Source organism: Pleurodeles waltl, chromosome 8 (genome assembly GCF_031143425.1).
Source record: "Pleurodeles waltl isolate 20211129_DDA chromosome 8, aPleWal1.hap1.20221129, whole genome shotgun sequence".
NCBI classification, from domain to species: Eukaryota; Metazoa; Chordata; class Amphibia; order Caudata; family Salamandridae; genus Pleurodeles; species Pleurodeles waltl.
In genome coordinates this window covers 1,384,140,458-1,384,168,147 of record NC_090447.1, presented here as the reverse complement: position 1 = coordinate 1,384,168,147, position 27,690 = coordinate 1,384,140,458, and the positions used below count along the sequence as shown (strand labels likewise).

Here is a 27,690-nt window from a genome sequence, read left to right as displayed (position 1 = left end):
TTCCAAATTAATCAAGACATTTTTACATTACGGCTGGCATCCCCCCGATGTACTGAGGTGATCACTGCTGGTAATCTTAGCTATGATAGGCACTAATGTAATCTTGTCAGATGTGGTCACTATTATAACACTCATAATATTAGTAACTTGCAGTGATTTTCATTGAGCATACGTAGCTCTCATTACACAAAAGGTTGGAGACCCCTGGTCTAGAGGTCATTGATAGCTCTGCACAGTTCAACTGCTGGGGGACATGGTGTAAAAGGGTGGACTGATGCAGTGCTTGACAGTTGTAGAGAGTGCTTTGTTTGTCAGTCAATTTGCTGATGGCAGTTCTGTAAATAGCTTTGGCTAAGGTGAATAGGTCTGTGTGTGAAGATCGAAGTTCTTTGAGTGGGAGAGAAAGTGACTGCACTTATTAGTCTCCATTTACTGTCTACACATAGAGTAACAAAGTGATGCCGAGAGGTTGGAGGTTAGAGGATTTTGCTTTCAGTGGGATGTTGAGATCTGCATGATTTTTTCAAGTATGTTGCATGTGTCAAACTGTGTGTATCGGCAAGTGGTGTAATCTGGATGTTTTTGACAGATTGAGGAAATCTTCTCGGAGGGCAATCAAGGCTACATCTGTGAAGGAGTGCAATGTTAATGTTCGTCTCTTCGGCTGGCTCTGGTGGATGCAGTCTAGATGAGCGCGGAAGATGGAAAAATAAATGGCAATATTTTTTGTGAAGTCCAGGGGTATCAAGGCTCCACAGTGTATTAAGAGTGATGATAACAGGATAAGGCCAAGGGTGTTGCCTTTGGAATTACTTAGTTTGGTGACATGCAGTTTGACGTCCATTGTGACGAAGAGTGTGTTGAGGAATGTATTCACGGTCTTTGTCGCTAGGTTGGAGTCGCTAGGCAGGTTAAAGTTTCCAAGGGATGTAGGATGGGAGTGCTGAGGTAGAGGCGATGAGGTCTGAGATTTCTTCTATGAGGTTATTTTTGGGTCAGGGTGAGGGACAAGCACAGATGAGAATGCAGGAGACTGAGACAGAGGGGAAAGTGACCACTGACAAGTGCATATGACTCGGCGATTTGTTGGGGGGGATTAGCTACTAAACAATACCCAAGTGGGAGGAGACTATTTGTTCTTCCATCTTTACTCTGCTCATTCTTTCAAATCTTGTCTGTTCACTCAAAGCCCCATTTCAAATCTCTCTCTCTCTCTGTACTCTTTATCTGTACCGTCGCCTTCATCCTCTGTCCTCTTTTGGAAAATCTTTTAAATATATTTCCTGTCTGTAGTATTTCTAATGTTTGCCTAGAACCTTTCCTCGTGTCTAATGATTATTGCATGCATCTTTTACTGTATTTCTAATTTCTCACTTACCAAGTCTTGTGTATGTGATCAACATATGCATAAATTAATAAATCAAAAATAAACAAGAGTCTTCCCAAGTACCACAGTACTCGATCTTTAAGACTTTCAAGCCTGAAACCAATCATGAACAGTGCGGTGGGATGCTGCTAGCAAGAAACCAAGAACAGAGCCATGATGGGGAAATCATTTAAATGAATGATGATCGTTTTTATTTAGCTATTGTTTGCTGCATTTTTAATAGCACAGAATTCGACAAATCTCTTGACTTCTCAGTCCAGATGTGCTCACTAGGTTTTGCATGTGGTTTAAGTTTTTCAAAACAGAGAACTACAGGGAGGAGGAAGAGGTCGACCAGACAATCCCCCCGTATGAATATGGTCTCTGTTGTGTGGGAATTTCCTACAACAGATCATCTTGCGACCTTTCGACTAGTCAGTGGAATCCATGTTTATCACTATTACGTGTTTACCCTACAGGGTGTTCTATAGGTCTTGCTCAGATGTTCCAGTGCTTCATGTAGCCAGTGTGGGCTAGGTTGTACCACTGGAGGGCTCCTGTGGGGCATGACATTTTACTGTGATATTGGTGAATGTCAGTGTTCATCGTTTTTTTTTTTACCATAGAATGTTTCTTCCCTTTTCTTGTGTTTATGAGTGTAAGTTCTCAAGATCTGTCCCGTTGTCCCAGGGTCTTCCAGCCCCCACCCCTTCCGACGACTCCCCATACTCGAGTTACGTGCTCTAGTGTCCTTGTGTGTCTGACACTACCCGGCTCACCGGCACCATCTCCCTCTCTAGTAGTCTCTATGCCCAAGAGTCTCACTGTCACTCAGTCACGTGTTTTTATTTATTTTACTGAGGTATCTGACAACAAGTTTGCTTGATTTTTGCCAAGCCAACATGGTCACATGGAGACCAACATGAGACTTTAATTTAAAGGGGTGACCTTTGCCTAATAGTAGCCCTAGTTACGGAGATATAGCATTTAAGACCACCCTTTTTTTTGCAACGTTTGTACAGCGGTAGTTACAATCCCGAAAATATCCCACATTATTTTATTAGGTTATTTTCAACTCTGTTGGTGTTCATTAGATCTGCATTACACATGTCAACTGCATGCGATTCTCACCACTTTTATGAATTCACATTCGCTACACACTGGCCTCTAGCAGGTAGAAACCAAACCATGCTGCCAAACCTACCATAATTGCAATGTAGTGCCTGTAGTGTAAAGGGAGGGGCCCCTCCATGCGTAGCATATAAAACTGGGTGCGGAGGAAGTATTCCAGGTACTGGGGGTGTAAACTCATGACATGCGTGATGTTGTCCAGGCGGCCGGAGGTGCTGTATTCTTCCACGAGCCATGTAGTACGTTCATCCACTCCATTTGCAGGAAGTAACTGGAGAGAAAAAACAACAAGCACATTGTAAGAAACAGATGTTTGGGATGGTAAACGAGAAATCCATCCCAGAAGAGGGAAACAACACTGACACTGTCGGAACAGTAATTAAGACAACTGAGAAAAGGGGCTAAAAACAGCGGAGGGAAAATACTGATAAGTGATGGATGTTAGCCTGTTTTTGGGCTACGTTTTTCAGACAGTCTGATTCTACATTCCCCAGTCCGATGCTCTCTTTAATTAAGTCCGATAACGTGGGGTGTCTACAGTATTAATTTTATTTACGAATGATATTTTGTGTCAGCATCTCAAATGTGTGTGTGATTTAGCTATTTAGTAAGCAAAAAAAAAAACTCAGCATGCAATACAAAAGAAATTCATATGCAGTCTTTCACCCTAAACTGAGTTGTAAAAAAAGAGGTGTGGTCTTAGACCTGAATTCTTTATGAAAACTTTTCATTCATTTTATTACAGTTTTTTGGACCACTTGTCATTAAAAACATCAATGAGTTCATATGATCACATACCAAAGAACAATCACATAATAAACTATAAATGCATATTAACGATGCAAGATAATTTTATTTCAAAATATTATCTTAAAAAACTCCAGTGAGATTCTTCTCTCTTTAGAGGCGAAGTCTCATTTTCAAGATCAGGCGAGCGCGAAACGGCCCAAAGTCATCAATTACTTGTTGGCAATCTTCAATACTCCGATTAAAACTCCTCACCCAGTACTTACCAAATGAAAAGTATCCACTTCCTCCCAGACACCACGTGACATAGCAAAAAACTAGGAACAGGCCCCTATCCACTTCCTGCCTGCCCCTCACCTCTCCTTAAGCTCCTCCTTCCACGAGAGATGCAAAAGGGGCAGAGACCACCGCATCTTCCTGTAGTCCCCAATTCAGTAGGAATAAAGGTCATTTTCAAGGGAAGTACTCATGTAGCAATGTGTTCTGAAATTACTCGGGCACCAAAAATCCTTTCTGGCCCTCGGAGAGGAAGCCTGGGGGACGGAAAGGGAGTCTAGGTCACATGATGCCCCTAAGTAGAAGGACTCTGCTCATTATGTAAGTACTGGGACGAGGAAAGGTTGAGGAGGTATTGGCTAGAGAACCAGACCTGCCCAACACAGTTCTTCTTTATGTGGATAGTAACTTGACTTCTTAAACCTCACATAACCGAAACTAAGATTTTTTTATTTTTGTTTTTACTTTTCTTGCCTAAAACTTAAATAGTTACCAGAGATACGTCACTGGCAGCTTTATTTTTTGACATTTAAATTTCGTATAATATTATGCGAACACCTCCAGAGCCATTCCAGCATCTCAGAAAAATAAAAGCAAAGGGGCTCTTTTTGCAATAGCTTGGAAAATTAAAATATCAGCTAAAAGAAGGCATTGAGACAGGCGCCCTTTAAACACTATTCCTTGGAAAATCAAAGCCATCAATAAAACCGGTGACTCGAAGTTCCATATTTTTATTTGAAAGTCTATACCTTTCTCAAACGAGGCATGACGTACAAATGCCTGGTGTGGTTGAAACTCTGTAAATATTAACTTCTCTAGTAAAAGACAGCAGTGCTTGTCTTGCCAGACCTGTTGTTAACAAGCCATAAAAAATATATGTGCAGAGGCGCTTCGGTTGGGCCCGTAAGATTGCAAGTTTCTTATGTAAGCATGTATAATTAGCTGGAACCAGTAAAGTGTGGGGACAGATGATGCTATGGTATACTGGACAGGCCTGACACGACCACGTACCTGTTAACTATCACGTATGCTCAGCACGACTGAGCATCCTCCCTTACATAAAGCATACCAATGTGAAATACACTGCCTAATGTAAATGTATGCCTAGTGAGCAGGATGGCAGATGATGGATAGTGAGGTAGTTCATTTAGATACACACACGCTGCTGCCATCTCTATGGAGACTGCAGGCTCCTAGTTAAAATACTGGCCTGCACGCCCCGGAACTATTTTTTGAATACCTTTTGTGTTTAATATTTTAACCTTGGTGCAATGCAATAGCAATTTTACCGCAATCGCACAATGAGAAATTGACCATCAGACAATAGTGCGCGTGCAAGTCGCCACCCCACCCACCCGACACTCCCAGCCTGTGGGTGCTCAGGAAAGCAAAGGCACCTGTGGGGGCTCAACCGAGGCGTAGCCTTTTAAACAACAAACATAGAGCGTGTTCAGAAGGCAAGAAATCAGGATGCAACAAAAGAAATAACAGCATTTCGGAAAATAGAATCCAACGTCACTTAAGACACTCCACCTAGCTTCGTCATGAGTTATGCGAGATACATAGGTTGAGCCGGAAGGCCCCAGGCATGCTGCTCCTCCCAGGGTCACTACCTGGGACATCCTAGAACTATTTGCGAAGAACAGATGTGGTTGCCAAGCTTTAGCAAAACATCCTAGCATGCCCTCTGTCCCAGTGGGGGCACCACGCTATCACGTACCCACGGCACCACATAGCACACCGGCCCTACAGGGGCACCTGTCCCCAGACGAAGCCCCGAAAGTTCCAACCAGACATCGCGGGGTAGGGCGGGGGGGTCCAGGACCACCAGCAGGTCAGTCTCCCCTCCTACCAGACAAACAACGCCCCGCCCAGGGGTCAGTCCAGTCCATAAATCCAATTGTTGGGTATCCCACGCTAATCTGCTGTCAAGGACACCGCCACAGGTGAGGAGATTACTGGCGACCCCCTCCCTCCCCCCCCCCCCCCCCGACAAATCCACACTTTCCAGGACGCGAAGGAGAGGGCAGAGAGGGGCACAACTGGCACGTGTTGGCTTAGACGGCCCCTAATCCCTCAGCGCCTTCTGGTAAAGTCACAGCAGCTCTGTGGACACCGACCGAGGAGTTCAAGCTGTGGGCTTCTACCCCTGGCACGACTATTGGCACCCCACCTCGAGCAGCGTGAAGCGCCTAGCCATTCTCACTGCTGCGACAGCTAGACTTGTTGTAGCGTCTAGAAGCATCTCTGTCGGCACTTAGAGGATGCAATGTCCTCTAACTCCATTTATATAGAGCTTCATAGGCCACTGTGGTGGAGCAGAGCGCCTTGTACATGTCACAGGGCACAGTGGTGGAGTAAGAGACATGTCGCCTGCGCGGGAAGTGTTTGTGTCGTGAGTGAGTGACCTGAGTGTTGGTCTTCACGTCTCGAGTGGCGCAGCCAGGACCTCTGACGGTGACTGCGGGAGAGAGTGCACAGCTCGCATCTCTGACGGTGACTGCGGGAGAGAGTGCACAGCTCGCATCTCTGACGGTGACTGCGGGAGAGAGTGCACAGCTCGCACCTCTGACGGTGACTGCGGGAGAGGGTGACTGCGGGAGAGATCTCTGACGGTGACTGCGGGAGAGAGTGCACAGCTCGCATCTCTGACGGTGACTGCGGGAGAGAGTGCACAGCTCGCCCCTCTGACGGTGACTGCGGGAGACAGTGCACAGCTCGCCCCTCTGACGGTGACTGCGGGAGACAGTGCACAGCTCGCACCTCTGACGGTGACTGCGGGGGAGAGTGCACAGCTCGCCCCTCCGACGGTGACTGCGGGGGAGAGTGCACAGCTCGCCCCTCCGACGGTGACTGCGGGAGAGAGTGCACAGCCCGCACCTCTGACGGTGACTGCGGGAGAGAGTGCACAGCTCGCGCACCTCTGACGGTGACTGCGAGAGCGTGCACAGCTCGCGCACCTCTGACGGTGACTGCGAGAGCGTGCACAGCTCGCCCCTCTGACGGTGACTGCGGGGGAGAGTGCACAGCTGGCATCTCGGACTGTGACTGCGGCAGAGAGTGCACAGCTCGCCCCTCTGACGGTGACTGCGGGGGAGAGTGCACAGCTCGCATCTCTGACGGTGACTGCGGGGGAGAGTGCACAGCTCGCATCTCTGACGGTGACTGCGGCAGAGAGTGCACAGCTCGCCCCTCTGACGGTGACTGCGGCAGAGAGTGCACAGCTCGCCCCTCTGACGGTGACTGCGGCAGAGAGTGCACAGCTCGCCCCTCTGACGGTGACTGCGGCAGAGAGTGCACAGCTCGCCCCTCTGACGGTGACTGCGGCAGAGAGTGCACAGCTCGCCCCTCTGACGGTGACTGCGGCAGAGAGTGCACAGCTCGCCCCTCTGACGGTGACTGCGGGAGAGAGAGCACAGCTCGCACCTCTGACGGTGACTGCGGGAGACAGTGCACAGCTCGCACCTCTGACGGTGACTGCGGGGGAGAGTGCACAGCTCGCACCTCTGACGGTGACTGCGGGGGAGAGTGCACAGCTCGCACCTCTGACGGTGACTGCGGGAGAGAGTGCACAGCTCGCATCTCTGACGGTGACTGCGGGAGAGAGTGCACAGCTCGCCCCTCTGACGGTGACTGCGGGAGAGAGTGCACAGCTCGCCCCTCTGACGGTGACTGCGGGAGAGGGTGACTGCGGGAGAGAGTGCACAGCTCGCACCTCTGACGGTGACTGCGGGAGAGAGTGCACAGCTCGCACCGCCAGCTCGCACCTCTGACGGTGACTGCGGGGGAGAGTGCACAGCTCGCACCTCTGACGGTGACTGCGGGAGAGAGTGCACAGCTCGCATCTCTGACGGTGACTGCGGGAGAGAGTGCACAGCTCGCCCCTCTGACGGTGACTGCGGGAGAGGGTGACTGCGGGAGAGAGTGCACAGCTCGCACCTCTGACGGTGACTGCGGGAGAGAGTGCACAGCTCGCACCGCCAGCTCGCACCTCTGACGGTGACTGCGGGGGAGAGTGCACAGCTCGCACCTCTGACGGTGACTGCGGGACAGAGTGCACAGCTCGCACCGCCAGCTCGCACCTCGGACGGACTGCGGGGGAGAGTGCACAGCTCGCACCTCGGACGGTGACTGCGGGAGAGAGTGCACAGCTCGCACCGCCAGCTCGCACCTCTGACGGTGACTGCGGGGGAGAGTGCACAGCTCGCACCTCTGACGGAGAGTGCACAGCTCGCACCTCAGACGGTGACTGCGGGAGAGAGTGCACAGCTCGCACCTCGGACGGAGAGTGCACAGCTCGCACCTCAGACGGTGACTGCGGGGGAGAGTGCACAGCTCGCACCTCGGACGGTGACTGCGGGAGAGAGTGCACAGCTCGCACCGCCAGCTCGCACCTCTGACGGTGACTGCGGGGGAGAGTGCACAGCTCACACCTCTGACGGTGACTGCGGGACTGCGAGGGAGAGTGCACAGCTCGCACCGCCAGCTCGCACCTCTGACGGTGACTGCGGGGGAGAGTGCACAGCTCGCATCTCAGACGGTGACTGCGGGAGAGAGTGCACAGCTCGCATCTCTGACGGTGACTGCGGGAGAGAGTGCACAGCTCGCCCCTCTGACGGTGACTGCGGGAGAGAGTGCACAGCTCGCACCTCTGACGGTGACTGCGGGGGAGAGTGCACAGCTCGCACCTCTGACGGTGACTGCGGGGGAGAGTGCAGAGCTCGCACCGCCAGCTCGCACCTCGGACGGACTGCGGGGGAGAGTGCACAGCTCGCACCTCGGACGGTGACTGCGGGAGAGAGTGCACAGCTCGCACCGCCAGCTCGCACCTCTGACGGTGACTGCGGGGGAGAGTGCACAGCTCGCCCCTCTGACGGTGACTGCAGGAGAGAGTGCACAGCTCGCCCCTCTGACGGTGACTGCAGGAGAGAGTGCACAGCTCGCCCCTCTGACGGTGACTGCGGGAGACAGTGCACAGCTCGCACCTCTGACGGTGACTGCGGGAGAGAGTGCACAGCCCGCACCTCTGACGGTGACTGCGGGAGAGAGTGCACAGCTCGCATCTCGGACGGTGACTGCGGGAGAGAGTGCACAGCTCGCACCGCCAGCTCGCACCTCTGACGGTGACTGCGGGGGAGAGTGCACAGCTCGCACCTCTGACGGAGAGTGCACAGCTCGCACCTCAGACGGTGACTGCGGGAGAGAGTGCACAGCTCGCACCGCCAGCTCGCACCTCGGACGGACTGCGGGAGAGAGTGCACAGCTCGCACCTCTGACGGTGACTGCGGGACTGCGGGGGAGAGTGCACAGCTCGCACCGCCAGCTCGCACCTCTGACGGTGACTGCGGGGGAGAGTGCACAGCTCGCATCTCAGACGGTGACTGCGGGAGAGAGTGCACAGCTCGCATCTCAGACGGTGACTGCGGGAGAGAGTGCACAGCTCGCCCCTCTGACGGTGACTGCGGGAGAGAGTGCACAGCTCGCACCTCTGACGGTGACTGCGGGGGAGAGTGCACAGCTCGCACCTCTGACGGTGACTGCGGGGGAGAGTGCACAGCTCGCACCGCCAGCTCGCACCTCGGACGGACTGCGGGGGAGAGTGCACAGCTCGCACCTCGGACGGTGACTGCGGGAGAGAGTGCACAGCTCGCACCGCCAGCTCGCACCTCTGACGGTGACTGCGGGGGAGAGTGCACAGCTCGCCCCTCTGACGGTGACTGCAGGAGAGAGTGCACAGCTCGCCCCTCTGACGGTGACTGCAGGAGAGAGTGCACAGCTCGCCCCTCTGACGGTGACTGCGGGAGACAGTGCACAGCTCGCACCTCTGACGGTGACTGCGGGAGACAGTGCACAGCCCGCACCTCTGACGGTGACTGCGGGAGAGAGTGCACAGCTCGCATCTCGGACTGTGACTGCGGCAGAGAGTGCACAGCTCGCCCCTCTGACGGTGACTGCGGGGGAGAGTGCACAGCTCGCATCTCTGACGGTGACTGCGGGGGAGAGTGCACAGCTCGCATCTCTGACGGTGACTGCGGCAGAGAGTGCACAGCTCGCATCTCTGACGGTGACTGCGGCAGAGAGTGCACAGCTCGCCCCTCTGACGGTGACTGCGGCAGAGAGTGCACAGCTCGCCCCTCTGACGGTGACTGCGGGAGAGGGTGACTGCGGGAGAGAGTGCACAGCTCGCACCTCTGACGGTGACTGCGGGAGAGAGTGCACAGCTCGCACCGCCAGCTCGCACCTCTGACGGTGACTGCGGGGGAGAGTGCACAGCTCGCACCTCTGACGGTGACTGCGGGAGAGAGTGCACAGCTCGCATCTCTGACGGTGACTGCGGGAGAGAGTGCACAGCTCGCCCCTCTGACGGTGACTGCGGGAGAGGGTGACTGCGGGAGAGAGTGCACAGCTCGCACCTCTGACGGTGACTGCGGGAGAGAGTGCACAGCTCGCACCGCCAGCTCGCACCTCGGACGGACTGCGGGAGACAGTGCACAGCTCGCACCTCTGACGGTGACTGCGGGGGAGAGTGCACAGCTCGCACCTCTGACGGTGACTGCGGGGGAGAGTGCACAGCTCGCATCTCTGACGGTGACTGCGGCAGAGAGTGCACAGCTCGCATCTCTGACGGTGACTGCGGCAGAGAGTGCACAGCTCGCCCCTCTGACGGTGACTGCGGGAGAGAGTGCACAGCTCGCCCCTCTGACGGTGACTGCGGGAGAGGGTGACTGCGGGAGAGAGTGCACAGCTCGCACCTCTGACGGTGACTGCGGGAGAGAGTGCACAGCTCGCACCGCCAGCTCGCACCTCTGACGGTGACTGCGGGGGAGAGTGCACAGCTCGCACCTCTGACGGTGACTGCGGGAGAGAGTGCACAGCTCGCATCTCTGACGGTGACTGCGGGAGAGAGTGCACAGCTCGCCCCTCTGACGGTGACTGCGGGAGAGGGTGACTGCGGGAGAGAGTGCACAGCTCGCACCTCTGACGGTGACTGCGGGAGAGAGTGCACAGCTCGCACCGCCAGCTCGCACCTCGGACGGACTGCGGGGGAGAGTGCACAGCTCGCACCGCCAGCTCGCACCTCTGACGGTGACTGCGGGGGAGAGTGCACAGCTCGCACCTCTGACGGAGAGTGCACAGCTCGCACCTCAGACGGTGACTGCGGGAGAGAGTGCACAGCTCGCACCGCCAGCTCGCACCTCGGACGGACTGCGGGAGAGAGTGCACAGCTCGCACCTCTGACGGTGACTGCGGGACTGCGGGGGAGAGTGCACAGCTCGCACCTCTGACGGTGACTGCGGCGGAGAGTGCACAGCTCGCATCTCTGACGGTGACTGCGGGAGAGAGTGCACAGCTCGCCCCTCTGACGGTGACTGCGGGAGAGGGTGACTGCGGGAGAGAGTGCACAGCTCGCACCTCAGACGGTGACTGCGGGAGAGAGTGCACAGCCCGCTGCTCGCACCTCAGACGGTGACTGCGGGAGAGAGTGCACAGCTCGCACCTCTGACGGTGACTGCGGGAGAGAGTGCACAGCTCGCCCCTCTGACGGTGACTGCGGGAGAGAGTGCACAGCTCGCCCCTCTGACGGTGACTGCAGGAGAGAGTGCACAGCTCGCCCCTCTGACGGTGACTGCGGGAGACAGTGCACAGCTCGCACCTCTGACGGTGACTGCGGGGGAGAGTGCACAGCTCGCATCTCTGACGGTGACTGCGGGAGACAGTGCACAGCTCGCATCTCTGACGGTGACTGCGGGGGAGAGTGCACAGCTCGCATCTCTGACGGTGACTGCGGGGGAGAGTGCACAGCTCGCCCCTCTGACGGTGACTGCGGCAGAGAGTGCACAGCTCGCCCCTCTGACGGTGACTGCGGGAGAGAGTGCACAGCTCGCCCCTCTGACGGTGACTGCAGGAGAGAGTGCACAGCTCGCCCCTCTGACGGTGACTGCGGCAGAGAGTGCACAGCTCGCCCCTCTGACGGTGACTGCAGGAGAGAGAGCACAGCTCGCCCCTCTGACGGTGACTGCGGGAGACAGTGCACAGCTCGCACCTCTGACGGTGACTGCGGCAGAGAGTGCACAGCTCGCCCCTCTGACGGTGACTGCGGCAGAGAGAGCACAGCTCGCCCCTCTGACGGTGACTGCAGAGAGTGCACAGCTCGCCCCTCTGACGGTGACTGCGGCAGAGAGAGCACAGCTCGCCCCTCTGACGGTGACTGCGGCAGAGAGAGCACAGCTCGCACCTCTGACGGTGACTGCGGCAGAGAGAGCACAGCTCGCATCTCTGACGGTGACTGCGGGGGAGAGTGCACAGCTCGCACCTCAGACGGTGACTGCGGGAGAGAGTGCACAGCCCGCTGCTCGCACCTCAGACGGTGACTGCGGGAGAGAGTGCACAGCTCGCACCTCTGACGGTGACTGCGGGAGAGAGTGCACAGCTCGCCCCTCTGACGGTGACTGCGGGAGAGAGTGCACAGCTCGCCCCTCTGACGGTGACTGCAGGAGAGAGTGCACAGCTCGCCCCTCTGACGGTGACTGCGGGAGACAGTGCACAGCTCGCACCTCTGACGGTGACTGCGGGGGAGAGTGCACAGCTCGCCCCTCCGACGGTGACTGCGGGAGAGAGTGCACAGCTCGCACCTCTGACGGTGACTGCGGGAGAGAGTGCACAGCCCGCACCTCTGACGGTGACTGCGGGAGAGAGTGCACAGCTCGCTCGCCCCTCTGACGGTGACTGCGGGGGAGAGTGCACAGCTCGCATCTCTGACGGTGACTGCGGGGGAGAGTGCACAGCTCGCATCTCTGACGGTGACTGCGGGGGAGAGTGCACAGCTCGCCCCTCTGACGGTGACTGCGGGAGAGAGTGCACAGCTCGCCCCTCTGACGGTGACTGCAGGAGAGAGTGCACAGCTCGCCCCTCTGACGGTGACTGCGGCAGAGAGTGCACAGCTCGCCCCTCTGACGGTGACTGCAGGAGAGAGAGCACAGCTCGCCCCTCTGACGGTGACTGCGGGAGACAGTGCACAGCTCGCACCTCTGACGGTGACTGCGGCAGAGAGTGCACAGCTCGCCCCTCTGACGGTGACTGCGGCAGAGAGAGCACAGCTCGCCCCTCTGACGGTGACTGCAGAGAGTGCACAGCTCGCCCCTCTGACGGTGACTGCGGCAGAGAGAGCACAGCTCGCCCCTCTGACGGTGACTGCGGCAGAGAGAGCACAGCTCGCACCTCTGACGGTGACTGCGGCAGAGAGAGCACAGCTCGCATCTCTGACGGTGACTGCGGGGGAGAGTGCACAGCTCGCCCCTCTGACGGTGACTGCGGCAGAGAGTGCACAGCTCGCCCCTCTGACGGTGACTGCGGGAGAGAGTGCACAGCTCGCCCCTCTGACGGTGACTGCAGGAGAGAGTGCACAGCTCGCCCCTCTGACGGTGACTGCGGCAGAGAGTGCACAGCTCGCCCCTCTGACGGTGACTGCAGGAGAGAGAGCACAGCTCGCCCCTCTGACGGTGACTGCGGGAGACAGTGCACAGCTCGCACCTCTGACGGTGACTGCGGCAGAGAGTGCACAGCTCGCCCCTCTGACGGTGACTGCGGCAGAGAGAGCACAGCTCGCCCCTCTGACGGTGACTGCAGAGAGTGCACAGCTCGCCCCTCTGACGGTGACTGCGGCAGAGAGAGCACAGCTCGCCCCTCTGACGGTGACTGCGGCAGAGAGAGCACAGCTCGCACCTCTGACGGTGACTGCGGGAGAGAGTGCACAGCTCGCATCTCTGACGGTGACTGCGGCAGAGAGTGCACAGCTCGCCCCTCTGACGGTGACTGCGGCAGAGAGAGCACAGCTCGCCCCTCTGACGGTGACTGCGGGAGAGAGAGCACAGCTCGCCCCTCTGACGGTGACTGCGGGAGAGAGAGCACAGCTCGCCCCTCTGACGGTGACTGCGGGAGAGAGAGCACAGCTCGCCCCTCTGACGGTGACTGCGGGAGAGAGAGCACAGCTCGCCCCTCTGACGGTGACTGCAGGAGAGCACAGCTCGCACCTCTGACGGTGACTGCGGGGGAGAGCGGGAGAGAGTGCACACCTCGCATCTCTTCACCCCGTGCTGCTGATCTGCAGAGACGTGAAGGGGACACGAGCAAGGCTTAGGGACTACTGCGACGGCTCCTCCACCTCTTGGGGTGCTTCGGGTTTAGAGGTTTCCGAAAGAGGGGCACAGATGGCAGAGTGTGATGTAGGCATGGCAGGATTCTCTCACAGAAGTGATGCCACCATAAGAGAAGTGCTGCTCGCTCACGTGTATTAATGGGGTATGTCCGCATGGTGAACTAAGTCACATCGTACACGAGTGAACAGGGCATTCTGTTCACTGCATCTCCTGTGTTACTGTGGCGTGGTGCGGTGGGGTGGGGTGCGGTGCGGTGCAGTGCAGTATGGAGCAGAGTACATGAAATCACACAATACAAAAGTGAACATGGCACTCTGTTTACTGCATCTCCAGGAGTGCTGGGGTGCGGTGGGGTACAGTGCAGTATGTATGGTGCACAGAACATCAAGCCACACAGTACACACGTGAACAATGAATTCTGTTTTACTGCATCTCCGGGATGCTGTGGAGACACCGCGGCATGGTGCGGCGGGGCACAGTGCAGTATGGTGCAGAATGCATCAAATCACACAGTACAAGAACACTCTTGCAACAGTGCATTCTGTTTTACTGCATCCCGTGTTACTGTGGCACGGTGCGGTGGGGAACAGTGCAGTATGGTGCAGAGTACATGAAGTCACACAGTACAAGAGTGAAAAGGGCATCCTGTTTCACTGAATCTCCTGGAGTGCTGCCTGGTGCGGTGGGGTACAGTGCAGTATGGTGCAGAATGCATCAAGTCACACTGTACAAGACCACTCTTGCAACAGTGCAGTATGGTGCAGAGTACATTAAGTCACACAGTACAAGGGTGAAGAGGGCATTCTGTTTCACTGAATCTCCTGGAGTGCTGCCTGGTGCGGTGGGGTACAGTGCAGTATAGTGCAGAGAGCATCGTCACGGAGTACAAGAGCAAATATGCCTTTGTTTCTCTGCATCTCCAGGTTTGCTGTAGAGGTACTGTAGCATGGTGCTGTGGGGTACAGTGCAGTATGCATCAAGTCACACAGTACGAGAGTGAACAGGGCTTTGTGTTTTACTGCATCTCCAGGGTTGCTGCGGAGACATTGCGGCATGGTACAGTGGGGTACAGTGCAGTATGGTGCAGAGTGCATCAAGTCACACAGTACAAGAGTGAACAGGGCATTCTGTTTGACTGCTTCTCAAAGGGTGCTGCGGAGACACTGTGGCATGGTGCAGTGGGGTGCGGTGCAGTGACATAGCACAGTCATGATAAAGTAGTTAGCATATGTGAAACCATTAGACTGATACAATGGAGAAATATGACAATAGATGAGGGTATTCCAAATGTACATCAACTTACTCTGATTAGTGCAGTAGGTGTAGTGCAGGTGGAAGCATTCTGTTCCACAGTATAAGGGTTACAGTGCCGTATAAAACTTTCACTGCAGTTAAGGACACAGTGCTTTAAGTTGCATTGCTTTCTCGTGCAGTGAGACAGGCATGAGGCACTGTGCATTAGTGCAGTAAGACAGCGCGTGAATTGTAAGGTACAATACTCATGAGGCAGTTCAGTACTCACAGGTTGTTATGCAGAGTAATACATTGCAGTACTACAGGGAATAGCATGACTCCACTATGAGAAAGTGCGCTCCAAAGTGCATTAACAGACGATATTCACGAGGCAGTTCAGTACTCACAGGTTCTTATGCAGAGTAATACATTGCAGTACTACAGGGAATAGCATGACTCCACTATGAGAAAGTGTGCCCCAAAGTGCATTAACAGACGATATTCACGAGGCAGTTCAGTACTCACAGGTTCTTATGCAGAGTAATACATTGCAGTACTACAGGGAATAGCATGACTGCACTATGAGAAAGTGCGCTCCAAAGTGCATTAACAGATGATATTCACGAGGCAGTTCAGTACTCACAGGCTACTATGCAGTGTAATGCAGTGCAAAAGAATTCCATGATACAGCAGTAAGGAGCACTGTAGGGCAGAATGAGGGAATTCACTTCAGTTTTACACCGTGCCCTGTGATATAGTGCAGTATGACATTTCTTCTAGTGCAGTGAAACACAAAGTGTAGACACATGTGTAGTGACACAGTGCAGCCATGTTAATGGTGCAATATGCAGAGTGTGATGTACGATCAAGTCAGGCAGAATATGATGCTTCACAGCCGTGCAGAATTACAGAGTGAGTTATCGTGCAATGCGATGGAGTTCAGTGCTGTTCAGTAAGCACGTCAATGCCCAGTGCACTAAGCCAGTGGTTCTCAACCTGTGGTGCAGGGACCCTTGGGGGTCGGCAAAGCCTCCTCAGGGGGTCATGACTGCTTAGAAAATTAACTAATATTAACAGATCAATAAAGTGTATATAAATAAAGTGGCTAAATGTACAATTGAAAATTTTAAAACGTACTGTAGATATCAAGAAATTTTACATTGGAGTTAAAAATTAAATTAGTATCCTCAAATTGATGCGTGGGAGCAGTTCAGATGCATAAAACAGAATATAGTATGGATGATGCGTGGCTTCCTCCTAAAATTAAAATTGTATTTTATTTTTTTTATTTTTTTTGTTTGCAAATTAAATATAATGTGCAATCATTTGTGTATGTGTTTGATGGAATGCTTATTTCAGTATTTTTATTATATTGTTTTGAGCTCCAAATCATCACCAATGTTTAAGCCTGGGCCCTTGGCATCCAGTAATGACTCAGGTGGTCATTCCGACCCTGGCGGTCGTCTTCACCGCAGACAGGCTGGAAGTGAAGACCGCCACATTACGAGTGTGGCGGTCTGGCCTGTGCCAAACTGCCACTTACCTGTTCCAACCGCCAGGACGGTTGGACACGCCACCCTGAGATGAGCATCTCCGACCCAGCAGTCCACCCAATACCACTGGTGGTATCACAAGCCCCGTTTCGGCCAGGGATTTTGTGGCGGTAGCACCGCCACAAAATCCCTGGTGGAAAGGCTACCAGCGACAGGAATTTGCATTCCTGTCGCTGATAGACAACTCGCCCCCCCCCCCCCAATCTACCCAAGAGCCCCCCACCCCCTTCCCTCACAACATTCCCACTCCCAACCTCCCCAAACCCCCCAGTTACCCACCCCTGCTCCCAGTGGTGACCCCCCCCTCCACCACCCTGCTCCCAGTGGTGATCCCCCAACCCCCAAACTAACCCTAACCCCGATTCCTGTAATTACCCCTCACCCCGCATACACGCATGCACACTACAGATACGCACACCCTGACACACACTCACTCACTACACCCTTACACTCATGGGCACACACGCAACACCCCCCAAATCCACACACACACGCAACACCCCCCAAATCCACACACACAACACCCCCACTCACACGCACTCACTACATTCACCCCATTGACACGCATACACACCATCCCCCACCCCCTCCTTTTCTCAACATACATACACAACCGCCACCCCGTCTACATGTATGCGCACAGGCACCTCGATCCAGCATTAACATCCACCCACACACGCATCACCATCACCACATTACACATAGACATACACGCACGCACAAACACTCCCCTCCCACCCCCCCATTCATTACACGAATACACAGATACATCCATTCACACACACCACCACTCTCCCCTTGTGGAGGACACTTACCTCATCCAACGAGGGGCTCCTCCTTGAGGGGACGGGACCCAGCGCGCTCCCACTGCCGGCAGCACCCCGCCATCAGGACACCACCAGGCCGTATTACAGGTCGTAATACGGCTGGCGGAGTCCTTTTGGTGGGGCAGAGCCAGCGGTGGAATCGCCTCTGCGCCTCCGACTGCCAGCACGACTACTGGTGGATTTCCACCCAAATTGTGGTGGAAATCCTTCAGTACTCGTAATATGGCAGTCGGAATACCGCCAGCACCAGCGGTCTTGTGGGGACCCGTGGCTTCAGCGGTCTAAGGAAAAGACCGCCAAAGTCAGAATGACCACCTCGGTGGGGGTCCCCAGGTTCTAGTAATGATAAAGTGGGGGTCCAAAGAAGTCAAAAGATTGGGAAACACTGCACTAAGCTATATAACCTCATATTTGCTATAAATGTCTTGAAAACGTGCACAATTGAAAGTCATAACGAGTTGCTATTCGGTCCAACCAGGAGGCACGTGATCTACAAATTATACATATTATGGTGGCAACAACGACAAATCTGCATAAGTGTTTGGTTTACTTTTTTTTGGCATGAACCCTTATTTATGCAGAAAGTGCTGCAGAATTGTCCCATCCAAGTGGCCCGGTTTATAGTTCTTGGCATGGACTCTGCTGTGTTTGTGAACATGATCTACTGAAACAATTGGCTGTTTCCTTGCAGTTTTGATTGTTGGATGGTGTCCAGGAAAACGTTATACTGTTCGTATGGAGTGCTATAAGTGTATATTTACCATAATCATGGGGCGCGTGAAGGATCACCTTAGTTTGAAGAAATATAGCAACACTGGAATTAAGAGAGCCTGAAGGGATCAATTAAACGTAGAAAATGTACCTATATGCTCCCTTCCATGTGGCCAAAAAGCCAGGAGCGGGTATCTCTAGAATTTGCTGAGGCTATTCTGCAGGTCAAGTGCAGAAACGTGTAAAATAAGGGCAAAGTGGGCTCTGGCCCAGGTCCCCAGCTTTTCAGGGGACCCTCTGACAGAGACAGCTCTGTTCTGCAGAGTCTTGCCCTGATGCCCTTGAATAATTCTTAAACAGCTTGTTTTATATACCGTTTTCCTTTTATTTATTTTAAATGTGGGTGATGTGATAGTCCATTACAGACATTTTTCTGAGAAAGTTTGTGTTTATGTTTTATGCACTATCCATAAAAAAGTTTCTTTTGAAACAAACCAGGACCTCACATATGAGAAATGGGAAGGAGTCACAGTTTATTTTCAGTAACGTTACTGAGCAGCTTCTATAATACAATATTGAAAACACTCAACACAGTCCCTGAAAATTAGATGTAAGCCGATTAAGAATTTGGGCAAATGCACCTGTGCACTGACAGTGACCTGGCCAAAGAGGGCATGAAAGAGCTGAAACAGGATCATAAATTCAAAGTGGATTTGAAAAGCACCCCTCACCCAAATACGTTTGGCCTAGGGACCCCAAAATCCTTAAGATGTCCCTGGTCAAGCGTCCTCCCATAGTTTTCAACCAGCATGGGCTAGGGCGCGATACAACTGTAGGTGGAGCCTGTTAACGCCCAAAACCCATCAGCAGCATGACAACCTAGATCCTTCAGTCAACAAACATGCTACCTTCATAAACCTGATCAATGTTGACTGGTCAGTAAAAAGGCTTTAGAAATGTTGATGATCTAAACTACCATTGAGCTGCGCGATAACACCACGAAACCTCTGAAACTCCTAATAATGATGCAGTTCGTGGAGTGTGCTATGTAAAAGGTTGGAATAATTAAGACTTAAAGTGATTTGGCCAAGACATTAAGGGAGGACCGTGCTGCGCACGGTAGACATGAATGCTATGTTGGCATTTTAAAAATCCTGTGAACCCCAACAGTCTAAGAACGGCTGTAATGAGAAGATCGTGTGAATTATCCACTATGTAACTTATCTTGGTTTATAATTTATATTTTGAATAACTACATAATCATACTTATGTAGCCATAAATGTGAAACACATTGAGATAATACCAAGAGGTTTTCTTTGGAAAAGTATTTAAAGCAGCACCAAAACAAGACTGAAGTCAAGACACCAATAAATAAAATTCACAAAACAATTAGGAAAAAAAAAAACTGAATAAACAAAATCCATAACATTATTGAAATTGGATTAAGGGAGCCAGGGATATGAACTTTTAAAGTTTAAAAGTTAAAAAGCACAAACACAAAACTCCAAAACAAACCAATGGGTGCGGGTGCCTGGGTCCAGGGGCTTCTGCAGGCGACTGTGATGGACTGTCGATCTAGTCCAGTACAGTTGTTCGGAGCTGTCAATGGTTTTGTTACCCAAATCAGAAGACTTAATAGCAGTGCAGAAGGTCCAGAGCAGCCGGGCAAGGGTCCCATGAAGGTAGATACACTGAATACAGGGTCCAGCTGAAGCAATGCTATTTGGAGCTAAAAGGTCTGAAGTGGGACAAGCAGACTTTCTTAATAGGGGGAATCTACTGCAGCACAGGCAGTGAACTGTAACTTTTGAACCTGTTACTGTAGGAACATATCACCCTTAAAAAGTTGGCAGGTCCCACTTTTACACATTATGTACCTAGGCCTGGTGCGCTTCCAGGCAGTACTTATAGGCAACTTAGCTAATCTGAAAAGTAGGCTTTCAAATATGTCACAGTTTTTTTTTAATACATGCATACTGCAGCTTTACACACAGGGCAGGTTTTCACTTGGATACTTTGAGTAAGTAAGTTAAAAAAAAAAAAACTACACTTTTTTTATTGGGTTTTTGAAATTTTTAATAATGCCAATAACACACAAACAATGCTGCACGTTCACCTCTTCCAGCAAATAGCCAGTGCCCAAAATCATGAGTAGTGTACTATCCATTGAAAAGGAGGCTTGCCAGTGCAAGCCATCCATTCACCCCAGATCTTCTAATCTTTCTCTGGGCAGCCACGCGATTCATATATGGGTTTTTCCACCATTAGTCCATTCTATGTGTCCATTCATCCACTGGCGGTGGCTGCATGGAGTGCCAGTGCCTTGCTATATGACCCTCTTGCCTATGAGGAATCCCATGGCGACTAGTGAGCTCATATAACTGCTCCCTCCAAATCTGACCATCAGCCGTAGTAGATTAACTTCGTTTCCGGTGTTATTGTCCTACCTGTAATTTGTGATAATGTGGTGAAAACGCTCCACCAGTACTTCTGTATGCCAGGGCATTCCCATATCCTGTGGTAATAGGTGCCACGGGTGAAGTAATACTTTTAAAGTCACTCTTGTGGTTGGTGTAAATCTACAGAACATCCCGCATGCGATATTTATCTTTTAAGCCACAAGTTCCCGCATAATTTTACTGTGGCCTTACTTAAAGGTAAATACTTCAGCTGGAGTCACCATATCTGTTGGCATGCTTTTAGGGGGACAGAGTACCTGAGCTGGGGAGCTGCTTAACAGTCTCTCAGTGCTCAGTGAATGCCAGTAAAATGTCAGTATACCTGGTATGAAAAAAAAGGGAGAACCGCACCAAAAGATGCTCTTTCCAACGTCCATGTTGTAATAAAACATTCCAGCCCTACACCAACTAGTTATGAAGTAAGAGTATACCAGAAATTAAATATGAAAGTGCTGGGTTTTTCGTTTGTTTTTTTTAAGTTGTTTTTTATGGGACACAAGTTCTAAAATATGTTTTTTACTATTAAATGCTTAAACTTCTGCTGTATGTCCCAATCTATAATTATTTTAAGCTTAATATTTTGCAGTCATTATTCTTAGTTAGGCTGCCCGGTAAGCATCAAAACCAGCCGCCTGTACACAAGTAACTCACAAATCCAACAGAAAATTAGCAAAATTAAATATTTGTGTTACAGGGAAAATTCAACAAGAAGGGTTAATTATCACGCTAACATACTCGCAGGCCCTAGGTATCAGGATCATTCCAAAACATTTGTGAATCTGATATGCTGCAGGAATAACATTTTATACGCAAGAATAATGATAAGCAGGATATCTCTCCTGCAACTCTTCAGTAAAGAAGTACCTTGGAGAAAGAATGTAGTTGCGCTACAAACTACCTGGAGTCAATGGAAATAGCAAAGTCACTAGCCAGATTTTTATCCGCTTAGAGTGCAATGAGGAGAGGCTCCGGCAAGTCTTCCATTGTGGCATCAGCCAAGTGGAGCCTGAAGTGTTGTGTCTGCAAAGATTGAGCTGTTAAAGGCCATTGACTTCCTTCAAACACCGTCCTAGGTCATGCTTTCCAGAGGAGGACTATATAGCCACAGGGAAGAGGGGGGACCGTTCTTGGGTGTACGTTGTTTCCAGACACTTAAGTTTATTAACCAGCTGTGCAATGAGGGCCACCAGATCAATGACCTTTCCATCCAAGCACAGGAAACCTGATTGGTCAACACAATCCAATACCACAGGATTCTTTGAGCAGCTGGATTGCCCATGTGTTGACAGCATCACTACAGAGGCAGAGCTTCTCTTGGATGGGAGAACGGGGCGGTCAACCATCCCAACATGAAGTTAAGCTGGGAATTACTTTTTATGCATCATCAGCTAAAGTGTGATTAAACAGTGACAACATGAACAAGGTATATGGACTGCAGTTTTAAAGAAAACCAAGGAATGTTGAAACCCAGAAACCACAAGAGACTCCCGCTTCGGATGAACAGACAGGAGGATAAGCCTGCACAGACTCTTCGGCCGCGGTAACACCAGAGACCAGGAAAGTAAAGAAGAGAAGAGTTAAAGGATTTTCTGAAGAGCAAACGTACATTCAAGCAACATCCTCATTTTATTAGAGGCATACCACCTTACATTACAATGAAACAGTGACACATCACTCACTAAGGGAGACACAACATGGTTTGTTTGAATGTCCGAATAACCCACATTGAACCATGCATGACAGGGCAGTCGTTCAAATATTTATTATATATCAGGACTTTATACACTCTTCTTGTAGGAAAAAGAATGCCTGAGAATAATTCCAGAATACCACCCCAAATTCATATGCACATAGAAATGTCTCACTGAAATAGTCAACATTACCAAGGAAATCAACAGAGGCTTCCTCTTGTTCTAAGTCACTAGGCTTCATCATGGACTTCGCCTTGCAGCCGGACCACTATGGAAGCAACCAGGGACATCTTAGGGATTTTGGGGCCCCTGGGCCAAACATAGTTTGGGGCCCCCTTTTCAGAGCAGCTTTGAATTTATGATCCAATTTCAGCTGTTTCAAGCCCTCATTGGCCAGGACACCGACACTGCACAGGCGCACGTGTCCACATTTTAAATGCGTTTCCGTATAATATTGAGGGATGGTGATTTGTGATTTCTATATTGCAATATACCAGCAGCTCACTAAGAATATTGCAAAAAATGTGTGTCCCACTGCCGTTTTTCATTTGTGAGTTCCTGTTCTGATCTAAACGGAGCGTTTTTATGGTTGTTGCTTGGCGCTGAAAAACAAACACAACGTTTCTCTGCAACACGTCTGAAATTGACTCCAGCACATTACATGTTGAAACATAAATTAAAGGAAATGTATATTTAAAACAATCTCTGTTTCATAAATCAGGGCAGGACTGTGCGGAGAACTGAGCCGGATTTATCGGGGGGCCCGCGAGAGGTTGGGGCCCTGGGCCAGAGCCCACTTTGCTCATGCCTTAAATCGCCTCTGAAAGTAACTCATTATATTCTCTTGCATCATGTAGGGCAAAATGCATAAAGCCAGTCTGTTAAGGTTGCCTATCCAAACAGGAGTTTTGTCAGCCCACCCTAAATAGAGCCTGGCCTCGCTGTCAGTTTCATAGGCATCTGAAAGGTACGTCACCCTTGCTTCAGTCACATCATTACGATGCACGAGCAGGCGTTCTACCCACCCATCGTCTTAAAACATAAAGGTCCAATGCATGACTCAAGTCCATTACAAGAGCTGTGTTGCTTGGCCAAATCGCCTGTGCCATCAGTAATACAGATCTGCACATCACAAATAAAAAAAGAAATCACTTTAAATCAAGCCACAAACAATGGAATGCTTTGGATGTCCAATTATACAAACTCATGCAACTGAAAACACTCTAGTTTAAATAATACTTTATCTAATAACACTCGACAATGGACGCCAGTGAAACACACGTGGACTGCTGAAAGAAGAGGGGTATTTCTTAAAAGGACAAAGATGTTTTCTTAAAGTTCAGTTCAGATGGGGACTGAGGAATGACGTGATTAGAAGCATTTAAAGTATACAGCAATCATGGCCTCCTAAAGTTGTATTATTTTTCTGATGAACAAGTTACTTACCGTCGGAACTGCTCTTTCTGGTATTCTCTATCTAACCAAAGATTCCTCACCTTATGAAAATTTCCCACGCGTCATAATGTAGCCAGAAAACCTTAGGCAGTTCCTTTGCATGCCAACATGTAGCGCCATCGGGCTCCACACCAACAATATACCACCCCGGAAGGGTCCTATATAGGCACCACCCATGAGCACTGACATCAGTTGCTTTCTGAAACATCCTTGACCTCAGATGTGGAATCCAATCTCCAGGTTGGCAGTGACCAGTGTTCAACTCTTTAATTGGGACCTTTTAAAAATAAGAAGAGTCCAGGTCACAGAACAGCGAGGATGGGAGGGTCAGTGAGGAATCTGCGGTTAGATGGAGTCTCTTTCAGGACGAGGGTTACTCAATGTAAGTAACTTGTTCTTCTGATAGAGACATCCAGCTGCAGATCCCTCACCTTCTGAATAGATGTCAAAGCAATACCTATTCGGAGGTGGGTCTGTGAATGGACTCAAACCAAAAAGTCCTTGGATTCAATCTGTGGAGCCATTCCTCCTCCTTATGTGGAGCAAAGAACCCCAGAAGGGTGGTGTTTTGCCTGACATGAAAGGGGGTCACTACCTTTGGAAGGAAGGATGCTTGAATGGAGAGAACCAGCTTGTCTGGATAGAAGGTGGTGCAAGGTGGATTGGCAGAGAGGACTTGTAGCTTGCTCCCCCACCTTGCTGATATTATAGCAAAATGGAAGGCTGTCTTGAGGGTACACAGCCAAAGAGGACAGCTGTGAGGCGGTTCAAAGACAGCTCACATGAGTGAGGAATGCAAGAAATAAATGTAAACCCATTGGGGAATAATAAACTGAGAAGGGGGAAACTTACTGTAAACCTTTAAGAAAACGCATCACTATAGGCAATTTAATCAAGGAGGGCTCGTCCAGCAACTGTAAAAATGCCGTAAAGAGATGACTAGTACCCTTTAAGGGTGCCCAAAGCAAGTCCATGCTGGGCGAGAGATAATAAACAGCACGTCAGACAGTCTAGCATTAAGTGGGTCAATCTGCTTGGCAGCACATCAAGACACAAACTTGTCCCAGCGGCAAGCATATATCAACCTGGTGGAGGGACGCCTGGCTGCCAAGATCACATCAAAGACCTCAGGAAGATCCAAAGTTCTCAACTGCTGCATCTCAATCTCCAAACATGGAGGTGAAGCATGTGCTGGTTTAGATGTAGGGCTTTTTCCTGCTGCTGCATCAGGAGATCATCCAGAAGGGTCATGCGAGATCAGAGGACAATTGGTCAAGGCCCAGAATTTGGGATACCAAACTACCTGTGTCCAGTCCAGGGCCACAAGGATGATTTGGGCACATTCATTCCTGATCTTCAGAAATCAGGGCAAGAGAGGTACTGGCAGAAGGGTGTACAGGAGTCTTGAAATGAAATCTATGCAGAACACGTCTCCGAGGGAGCAATGCCTTGGAAACTCCAATGTGCGAAAGGGCTGACATTGCGTGTTCTTGGAAGTGGCTAAAAGACTGAGCCAAGTTTCTCCCCATTCATGAAGACTCCTTGCACCAATATAACCAACAATGTTAATCCACACAAAGTGGTAAGGGCTGAGTTCTGCAACCCTGGCCTTCAAAGATCCTGCCAAGTGGCAAACCACCAGTAAAATCTCCTGGAATTCCAGCAGTGTCCAGAAGGGCAGGTCTTCTGGAACAATATTTACAACCCTACCCTGCCCTGCCTGTTGCAGTACCACATGGTGGTGTTGTCAATGAGCCCCTGCACCAGGTTCCCCTTGATGGACGGAAGGAAAGCCTTTAACAACAAATGGATGGCTTGGAGCTCCAACAGATTAGTGTGAAGTTGAGCCTCCACTGGAGACCAGAAGACTCTGATGTGCATCCCTCCCAGGTGGGGACTCCAACCCACGCACCAGGCATCTGTTACTACTGTCAGCTAAGGGTAGGGTAAATAGAGAGATCTATGTTGACCCAATTGTGGTTTAGCAGTCACCACTACAGATTTTTTGCAGTCTCCTCTGAAATCTGGACTTGAGTGGTGGCAAAAGGTACCACTGCAAACTGAAAATGCTTCTGGTCCACTGTGAAGCACAGGTAATGACTGTGGGCCTACAGGACTGAAACGTGGAAATAAGCACCCTGCAGGTCCAACGTTACCATCCAGTCTCCAGGGTCCAGGGAAGAAAAGACCTGTGCCAGGGTGAGCATCTTGAAATTGCCCTTCCGCGGACAGCATTGAGAGGGTGAAGGTCTAAATTGGGACAGTGACTCCAATCCTGTTTCAGCACCAAAAAAGTAACAAGAATAACCATCACAACCAACTTCTGGTGCCTGTACCCTCTCTATGGCTCGTTTAGTCAAAAAGCCCTGCGACGTATCCAGACCACCGACATCCTGCAGGTCCTCATACCAATTATCGTTCAGACAGAGCTGGGCAAACCTCCAGCATCATGGCCACCAATGTTGGAATCTGTGCCAAACAATTAATGTACCACGTAAGTTCCTTTGGGGGGCAAGGCCACCGTGTAGTTATCAGAAGCATGACTAAACTGCTGGTGCTCAGTTAATGCAGTGCACAGCCACTTTCAAGGTGGCACTGTCTCGGCGTTGGACAACACTATGTGGTGGCCATAGTCGTCCGGAGTCGATGGCACTGGTGATTCATGTCCCGGCATGGGCTGTACTGCGGGAGAGGGAACTGGCACCGAGTTAGTTCATGAACATGGAACAAATCGAGAGGGCTCAGCGGACGTTGAGGGCAGACGTGCCAGGGGAAGCTCCTTTGAGAGGCCTCTCAGCTCCTTGGGACCCTTAAGCATGCCAGGGAGAGCTGGTAATGTGCCTAAAAGCCACAGAATGGCTTAATGGAATTCCTCAATCTGTCGTGGCGTTATTGATGGCCCTGCAAATGCAGGTTACTGTCGGACATGGGCTGGAATTGGCTCCAAAGTGGAACAACGTTGGGAGTGAGACTTGGAGGTACAATGATGCACTTGTGCCTTCTCAGGAAATCGAAAGTGGCAGGATACCGCCAAGTCCCTCTTGGACTTGTGTTATTCTTCGTATTACCCAATGATTTGTCACAGGAGCGCCCTCAGGAGTGAGACCTTGACCGGTTATGACATGGAGTCTTGAGGTGTTTCACTACAAACACATTTGCTTCCCAATCATTGATTCCTTAGGGTACATCAAGATGTAATCACTACATGCCCTGGAGTTGTAGTCCGAAACCAGACACCACATGCAAACCACATGCAGTTCAGTCACAGACGTCCGTTTGCAACCTTCCCCACACACTTTGAATCCTTTAGGTTTGGGTTGTGACATTTTCTGCACACTGTATACATTGTTTGTAAAGTCAAAATGACAGTCTCAAAAGAGACGAGAGGTAGCTCCTGATCCACGTTTGTCGGCCAGGAAATAAAAGAACTGATGTCAGCATGCAATAGTGGCACTTCACTTCCAGAGCAGAACAACATCGGAGGAGACCCACATAGTGCCACCTGTCAGCACAAAGGTGTACTGCTTAAGATTTTTCATATTTAGTATGACGCCTGGGGAATATTCAAAAGGTGATGAATCTGTGGTTAGAAGACAATCACAAATCTACTTTGAATCAATTTTATTTACATTAAATCGGTGCATATACTACAGAAAAATAAGGCCTTTGACTATGTACAACAGAAGGTGGACTCTAGCCAGGCCCTGCGCTCAACACTCCACTGGTGGGTAACCCCTACAGAGCACTGCCTTCAGTCCTGCACGGCAGGGAGTTGGCCGTAGGGCCGTGGCATCTGCCCAGCCTGTGCAACCAAGTCTCTCAAGTTAGCCAAGATAGGCAGTTCCTGACTTTCAGCCATGCACAGCCAGCCTATTCTGAAGTTAGTAAGCAGTCTGTGGGAAGACAACCCCAGCTGTGCACAGCCTTCAGCTATGCCCAAGGGGGAGTTAGAAGCAGGGTCAGGATTCCAGCCGTGCGCTGTGCCCAACACTCTGTGGGCAGCCAACACCTGCAGCACATGGCTTTTGGCTGTGCGCTGCATGCGTTAGCCGCACATCCTGGCCTACACCGGGCCCTGCCCCT

General features: G+C 51.1%; 1 protein-coding gene across 3 annotated transcripts in view; it reads right to left on the bottom strand.

The window, feature by feature from the left end:
* SESN3 (sestrin 3) overlaps window positions 1-27,690 on the bottom strand; it is a 303,306-nt gene that overhangs the window by 144,050 nt on the left and 131,566 nt on the right. For all 3 annotated transcript variants that reach the window (XM_069202409.1, XM_069202410.1, XM_069202408.1), the window contains exon 3: window positions 2,571-2,768. In XM_069202409.1, the coding sequence (XP_069058510.1) occupies window positions 2,571-2,768 (198 nt within the window). The remainder of the gene's footprint in view (window positions 1-2,570; window positions 2,769-27,690) is intronic.